Raw genomic sequence first — 8,537 nt, forward strand, 5'->3', positions numbered from 1 at the left:
CTTGAGTTGAAGGGAAAAAAAAAAAAGGAGACGTAGCGTGATGACTGATGAGGCGTGGGTTGAGGGAGAACTAGAAGAGAGAAAGATGGAAATCGCGTGTGAGAAAGAGAGAGGGCACGTGTGGAGATTAAAATATAATATTTGGATTTGACACTTAGCTATAGTGCGCTACTAGAGATAGCAACGCACTGTAGTTGGGTGTCAAAAAATTTTAGCATTTGCCTTCTTTGATGGAGCACATTTTTTTGTGAAATAATTACAACATGTTGTTAATCCTGCAATTTGAACCCTTTCCCCCCTAGACTCCCAAGCACTTTGTACATAGGGAGGTGCTAATTTAGCTACAAGGTTTTTGGCATAACAAATCATATCTGATAAGTTGTTATTGGTTATAATTTAAACTTATTATTTAAATTGTTTTTTTACCCACTAATAACAACTTGTAACAACTTTTGTGAAATTATTATGAAAATGTTGTGAATATAATTGTGGGTACCTAAGGCATGCTTGGCAACTTCCTAGGCATTCAAGCAACGTCCTTGGCCGTCCTCGGCATGCTTTGCAACGTCCTCGGCATGCTTTGTAACGTCCTTGGTTGACCTCGGCATGCTTTGCAACTTAGGCGTCCCACATCGAAAGAAAACCCCCCCACTTTCTGCCTTATAAGCTGTGAAGTAAAGGGAGTAGTGTACCACCAAGTCTCTTGTGATCACAGAGATGCTTGGTGATACACTACTCCCTTTGCTTCACAGCTTATAAGGCAGAAAGTGGGGGGGTTTTCTTTCGATGTGGGACGCCTAGGTTGCAAAGCATGCCGAGGTCAACCAAGGACGTTGTAAAGCATGCCGAAGACGTTGCAAAGCATGCCGAGGACGGCCAAGGACGTTGCTTGAATGCCTAAGACATTGCCAAGCATGCCTTAGGTACCCACAATAATATTTCTCCTAACATTTATAGCTAGTCAGGAATACTTTTTATTCCGATTGATATGAAGTTAAGTTACATCTCACTTACATTGCTTTTTTATGGAATAGTTCATCATGCTAATTAATGAAATTTTGTTTTGCAATTAATCAAATGCTTCAATGGAAGGAAAATCATGCACGTACAGATTAATCGTTTTATCTATTGAAATCCTTCAATAAATTGAATATTGATGGAGGGGCGAGAGGAGAGGGATAGAAAGGGACATGAATGAAAATGGATAAAATGTTTTTCTTTCCATGCATGTTGATGTAGGGTATGCTACAAATAATATGGCCAATTAGACTCTCAATTGTGTGGCTAAGCTTGGGCTAAATAGGAATGTCATTTTACAGTCGGATTCGGCTCTTATCCTTCCTATCTTTACTAACTACAATTAATTAATGGACAGTGAATCCACAGCTTGTGCTCCAAGAGACTAATAAATTGCTATGCCTTAATTTTGCTTTTCAATGTTTTAATTTGTATATGATGATATATATAGGCTTTCATACAGAGATTTTTCCCCTACTACTAGTGAAACTCTGTTTATATTAATATAATACTATGCCTGTTTTAAAAATAAAAATAAAATCAAGCCACTTCAACTTTAAATTGCTAGTTCATACAGTAAATTAGGGATGTGTAGCCAACCCACCAATTCGCCAAAATCGACTCGATTCAGCTTTGTCCACCGGTTAGGTCGGTTTTTAAGGGTTGGTGGGTTGAGTTGGGTTGTAAAATTTGTTTTTACAATGGATTGGGTTGGGTTTGGGTCATAAAATTCAAAACCCCGCCTAATCTAACTCGAACCACCTATATTTAATATATATATTTAAAATTTAAAAAATATATTATACAATTTTGTTGTTTACTTTTTACCCCTCTTCCTAAATAAAACCCAAACCCTAAGTTCTCCTCATGTAGGGCTTGGGTTAGTTTGGTGTTATACTTAGGATTATTTGATTATAAATTTGCTCTTATTTAATATATATTTAAAATTTAAAAAATATATTATACAATTTTGTTGTTTACTTTTTACCCCTCTTCCTAAATAAAACCCAAACCCTAAGTTCTCCTCATGTAGGGCTTGGGTTAGTTTGGTGTTATACTGAGGATTATTTGATTATAAATTTGCTCTTATTTGTGGTGATGGTGTTTTAATTCTCAATTTAATATTAATAATAGTAATTAAAAAAATGTCAAACCCACAGGTCTAACCCGATTAACATGGATTGGGTTAAGTTGGGTTGGATTCCTATGATGAGTTGGGTTGAGTTTGATTTTTTTAACCTGCCTTGATGGGATGGGTTGAAAAAAATCTCTTAACCCGACCCATGCACACCTCCACATTTAATTATGTCACTTCAAATTTTTGTTACAAGAGAATTAATACATACACAACAAATGGTATAATTTTTAAAGTAATAAACTATATAACATTACTTTCAATTTTATTATTTACTAATTACAATTTATTTAAAAAAAATTGTAAAATTTATTGTGCTACCCATAAATTTCTGTACAGATGGGAGATAAATACAGTGGTCTCCACGGTGTTTGACGATCGAGCTTGAGTGCTGCAATATTATCTTTGACTTAATAATTCCCATCCCACCTAAACAAATGAATGTGAAACCTAACACCTAAGCTGTGAAGCATTGTAGTACCATTTGATTGGGTGGCATCTCTTGAGTCTTTACTACTGAGTCACGGACACTACAGAGTAATTGAATTCACATAATTGAGCAGAGCTTGCTGCCATTACCATTGCCAGAGCTAGAAAATTAGACGTGGCAGTCCTGCTGCCTATTTTAAGTAACAGTGGGTCACCTCATTAAATGCCATTTTAGTATTTTACCAAACATAATAATAATAATAATAACATCTGTCAAGCACAACGTGTTCCATCTTCTTGCATTTTATGAGATAAGATCGAGATCTCATAAACTTTGTCAGGTGAAAGAGATATGTGCATCACTTTATGCTGTCGGCCCTTCCTTTCAAGCTTGGTGCTACATTATTTCATGGTAGGAGAACACTCAAATCAAGTGTGATAGCAACTAGCAAAGTAGCAAGAGTCCTTAACTCCTGGAATTTGTGGCACTGCAAACCCCGACCAGATCGAGTAATTTAAAAAAATATTAAACAAATGGAGAAGTAAAAGGCTCAATGAAATCAACATGAATGTATGTAGGTGCTCTATTAATATATCCAAGGTTTTGGTGCAACCATTTACTGTCATATTATTGTCTTAACTGGTTTAACTGATCTACAGCTTGGTTTAATATATTAGTATGTTGGTTTTTTGCCATCTGTTTCAATTTTTGTTCTACGGAAGGTGTAATCTTAATTTTGTTTCCTTAACTGAGTTTGGTATGGAATTGGTTGTCACATTAAATGTGTCGGATAGAGAAGATATAAAAGAGTATTTAATATATATAAATCTCAAAGAATTTGGTGTAGCTGTGTAGCCCCATGTTGCTAGCTACTAATTGAAGTTCAAATTTTAAAAGTTTAAAAACTTTTAACTTTTTTTAAAAAAGTCTTAATTATCAAAAATTAAAATTAATTGAGATTTGGATGTTATAAGTTTTTGTGTATATATATAATTGGTTTCCAAAATTTGAGACATCCTTGTATAAGCATTATTTATTTAAGATTTGGATGAAAATCAAATTGATTCTCTATACTTTATTTGAAATCGTACACCCCTAAACTTTCATTAATAATAATATCACATCTTATACTATCATTTCTTTAATGCAATGGATAGAAAATTGCATGTGATAGTATTTTAATATAAAAATTATTTTTAAATTCAAATTAAATTTTTTTTTTTGGTTGCTTTTACTCTTTTTAATAATTTTTTGGTTGATATGTAGTTGATTTTTTTTTTTTTTTACTAAATTTTATAATGTTTTCCCTCTCAATTTACGAAATCAAACACTACTTTTGAAAATCTTTTTGAAATCTAGTTTTAATAATATTCAAATATGAAAATACTCGTTTCATATTTTTAACAAGAATTGAAAAGGTACATATAAGTACAACAATTTCAAAAACAAGTTGATAGGCCATTGGTGTTCAATTAAATATCAACCATTTGTCACAATTCAAGGTAAAAAAAAAAATGATGATTTATGGATAAAATAAATATGTGTGCTTTGGAACTACCACCATTTCCATCAAAATTTTGAGAATAAATATGAACACACACATACATGAGAAAGAAACATTAAGGGGTAGTTTGGTATGGTAGTTTAAGTAATATTTTTCAGTTTTTAAATAATATTACATGTATTTCACACTTTTTCATCCACATGTATTTCCAAAAAATACAAATAACATTACTAAAATAACAGCTTGTCTTTTTTTTCTCAGCTTGTCCTTCTTTTAATGAATGAAAAACAAAATTTCCCAAATACAAAAAGGTGTATTTTATATACAAAGGAGTATTACAGGGCAGGGTAAAGGTCCCTCTTGGCTCTAAAGTAAGCCCGTCTCTAATTAAAAGCTCTTACTTTCCAAGCAATTAGTAATTAATTTACTACTTAATAACATATAATTCAAAAAGTGTTTTTTAATAATTAATAAAAATGATAATACATTCCATTCAAAGGGTTTGTTTAGATATTACTTATTGTTGAAAATTGGAAACTAAAAATACCGTAATAAAATAATTTTTAAATATGTAAATAGTGTCGTAAGATTCAATTTTAAAGAAAAAACTACTAAATGAAAATACTTGTGGGTTGCATAAACAGTATACAGGACCCACATAAAAAATGTTTCAGCTGATAAATGTGCAAAATGCGCTTCCCGCACAGAGGCTTAGCTTGCATGCGCCCGTTTGTTGTGATTACTCCATTTGTTTAAAAGGATTTTTGTTTATTTATTTTATATATAAAATATTTTAGAGAATTTCTTCTAAAATTAACAATACTTCGGCTTCCAAAAAATAAAATCTTGGTTCGTCACTGCCTGTAAATTAAAAATAAATCTTCGAGAGTAGAAGTGAGGCTTAACCTGCAGGGATCGCTTTCTGAATCAACATTGCCAATTTGCCACTGACTGAGAAAAAAGGGCAACTTTGCTATGCATGGAAGCTCAAGCATTTTAGAGACATAAAATGACTTTCTGGATTCTTACGTAAACATCAAAAATAAATAAATAAACCAACGAAGATAGAAAATGTCACACAAAGCAATGTATTTCGATAATGTTTCAATACGAAACGTTACAAGGCCATAAAAACCTAAGTAACTCAAAGACTACAAATGGAAACACCTTTCAAACTATTATTTCTGACTACGTACGTAGACATAAGGAAATACAACAAAGTACTAAAAAAACATTTTCGTTCTCACACAACTAACTTAACTGCCAACACACTAAAAATAAGTTAAAACTCTAGTAGATCATAAGCTAAACTCAAACGCGAAACTTCAAGCTCAAGGTAATGGAAGAGCGCCGTTTCCACCTCCAGCGCCACCACCGGCTCCACCGCCAACACCACCACCAAGACCACCCAAACCACCAAGGCCACCGAGTCCACCTAAGCCAGATCCACCTCCAAGTCCTCCACCTAAGCCAGATCCATCTCCAAGTCCTCCACCTCCAAGTCCACCACCAATCCCAGCAGCTCCACCAACTCCACCAAAGGGAAGTCCATTACCGCCAAGTCCGGAATAGCCGCCAACCCCACCGAATGAGACTAAGTTCTTTTGGTCATCGAGGCCAGCATCACTTGGCACAGTTCTTGCTGTAGTGTGGACTACTGCAAGAGCAAGAATCACCATGATACACAACCTTGTCATCTCTCTTCCTCTCTCAATCACTATCAATCTCTCACACTCTCTCTCTCTCTCTTTACTGTCGCCCTGTTTTAGAGTACCTGATGAAAACCACACTGCTGGGGGTCACCTTTTATAGGCCAAAACAGAAATGGGTGACAGTTGGGAGTAGTAAGTGAGGTTAAATGCGAGTTCAGAAGTTTGCTGTCCATGGCCGAGATTTTATGGTCATCATCACAATATATTCAAGAATAAGCTTTGGAACCTTGTTCTAAAAAGCAAAAATGAAAGTTGTGCTTCAGTTTCTCTTCTTTTTAGAGAGTATGTATTATGTGTACATTAAAGTATGTGCACTAAACATTTTCTTAAATTAAAAATAATATTTGATTATAACTTAAGTACTTAAGTCTAGAAGAAATAATAAATTTCATAATTTTTTTCTTAACTATAAAGATAATAGGTTATAAATGTAGTTCATCAAAAACAAAAAATAAAATAAAAGGTTATAAATGAAAGATTCGGTTAACAGGTGTTTTTAGGATATTTATTAATTAGTTATTTTATGAAATTTTTAATACTACTTTCATGAAAAATATAAAAAAATTTCAAAAAAGTTAGTTATTTTTTTTTCTTTTCCTATAAAAAGTTTTTAAAAATATTTTCTAAACTAATGCTCTTATGGCATCTATTAATTTTTTCTATAAATGAATTATAATAGATGTAATGTTAGTATCTTTTTTATAGATACTAAAACGATAAAATTTCAATTATTATATAATGTTCGTTCCAAGATTTTTGTTCTTTATTATCATGTCAAAAAATCAATTAATTTTTAATGTAAATGGATTTTAAATCCTAGATTTTTTATTTAACAACAAGAGATTTATCCAATTAAGCTACTTAGAACTCATACATTGTTTAGTGTTAGTCTTATGTGAAATGATGTTATATTAATTACAATTTACCATTTCAAAAAAATTACAAAATTGTATTGTGTTTTTAATTTGAAAGATAGTAATATATTTATTAATATTATCAGTGTACCATTTTTGTGGAGTATATAATTAGAATAATTAAACTTTATTTGAAGAAAAAAAAAACTAAATAAACATCATTTAATCAGCCTCAATATCTTTCTAATAAAATGCATGATCAAGTTATTTTATATGCATTGAAGCTAAAAGGAGATGAATAATTTTGTACCTAACATTTTCACACATATACTACAATCAGGTTATTGTAACTCTTATATATTTAAGCCTGCATGCGCATGTTTGTCGTGATTGCTCCATTTGTTTTAAAGTATATTTTTTTATATAAAATATTTTAGAGTATTTCTTCTAAAGTGTTTATTTTCTATCACCATACTTCGGCTCCCAAAAAACAAAATCTTGGTTCGTTACTGCCTGTAAATTAACCATAAATGTCTAATTGGCTATTTTATTTTTTGCTAACTTATTTTATTATTTAACTTATTTTTGCAATTATTTATGGGTTTCATTACACTTTTTGATACTATTTATAAGTTTCACTGTACTATTTTAATTATCTATAGTAATATTTAGTTTCAGCCAGCAAAATAAGCGGATCCAAACAGATCCTAAATTTCTTTAAAAGTAGAAGTGAGGTTTAACCTGTAGGGGATTGCTTTCTGAATCTCTGACTGAAAAAAAAAAAAGGGGGCAATTTTGCTATGCATGGAAGCTCAAGCATTTTAGAGTCATGAAATGAATTTCTGAATTCTTTCGTAAACATCAAAGTGAAAAAAATGAAACGAAGATAGAAAATGTCACACAACGCAATGTACGTATTTCGATAATGTTTGAATGCAGAAACGTTACAAGGCCATAAAAACCTAAGTAACTCAAAGACTACAAATGGAAACACTTTACAAGCTATTATTTTTGAGTCTTTTGACTACGAACGTAGACATAAGGAAACACAACAAAGTACTAAGACATATCGTTCTCACACAACTAACTTAACTGCCAACACACTAAATAAGTTAAAAACACTAGTAGTCGTAGATCATAAGCTAAATTTAAATGCCAAACTTCAAGCTCAAGGGAATGGAAGAACACCGTTCCCACCTCCAGCGCCACCACCGGCTCCACCGCCAACACCACCACCAATACCACCCAAACCACCAAGACCACCGAGTCCACCTAAGCCAGATCCACCTCCAAGTCCTCCACCTAAGCCACCTCCACCTCCAAGTCCTCCACCTAAGCCACCTCCAAGTCCTCCACCTAAGCCACCTCCATCTCCACCTCCAAGTCCTCCACCAATCCCAGCAGCTCCACCAACTCCACCAAAGGGAAGTCCATTACCGCCAAGTCCGGAATAGCCGCCAACCCCACCGAATGAGACGAAGTTCTTTTGGTCGTCGAGGCCAGCATCACTTGGCACAGTTCTTGCTGTAGTGTGGACTACAGCAAGAGCAAGAATCACCATGATACACCACCTTGTCATCTCTCTTCCTCTCTCAATCACTATCAATCTCTCACACTCTCTCTCTCTCTCTTTACTGTCGCCCTGTTTTAGAGTACCTGATGAAACCACACTGCTGGGGGTCACTTTTTATAGGCCAAAAGAGAGTAAGTGACAGTTGGGAGTAGTAAATGAGATTAAATGCGAGTTCAGAAGTTTGCTGTCCATGGCCAAGATGTTATGCTCATCGTCACAATGGATTCAAGCATAAGCTTTCGGAACCTTGTTTAGAGATGTATCATGTATGACCTCGTTTGTACGTTGTGTTGACCGGTCTCCTAGCACGTA

General features: G+C 33.5%; 1 protein-coding gene across 2 annotated transcripts; it reads right to left on the minus strand.

The window, feature by feature from the left end:
* Nucleotides 1–5,158: 5,158 nt before the first annotated feature.
* Nucleotides 5,159–8,311, minus strand: LOC126698734 (glycine-rich protein 5-like). 2 transcript variants are annotated; one of them, XM_050396149.1, is made up of 2 exons: nucleotides 7,925–8,311; nucleotides 5,159–5,551 (listed from the first exon to the last, which is right to left on the minus strand). In XM_050396149.1, the coding sequence occupies exons 1-2, from the start codon at nucleotides 8,229–8,231 to the stop codon at nucleotides 5,418–5,420; spliced, it is 441 nt and encodes a 146-aa protein (XP_050252106.1). In that variant the 5' UTR covers nucleotides 8,232–8,311; the 3' UTR covers nucleotides 5,159–5,417. The 2 variants fall into 2 exon arrangements, with proteins under 2 accessions (XP_050252106.1, XP_050252108.1); XM_050396151.1 differs by having other exon boundaries at nucleotides 7,994–8,310.
* Nucleotides 8,312–8,537: the final 226 nt, after the last annotated feature.

Source organism: Quercus robur, chromosome 9 (assembly GCF_932294415.1).
Source record: "Quercus robur chromosome 9, dhQueRobu3.1, whole genome shotgun sequence".
In the NCBI taxonomy this organism is placed as follows: Eukaryota; Viridiplantae; Streptophyta; class Magnoliopsida; order Fagales; family Fagaceae; genus Quercus; species Quercus robur.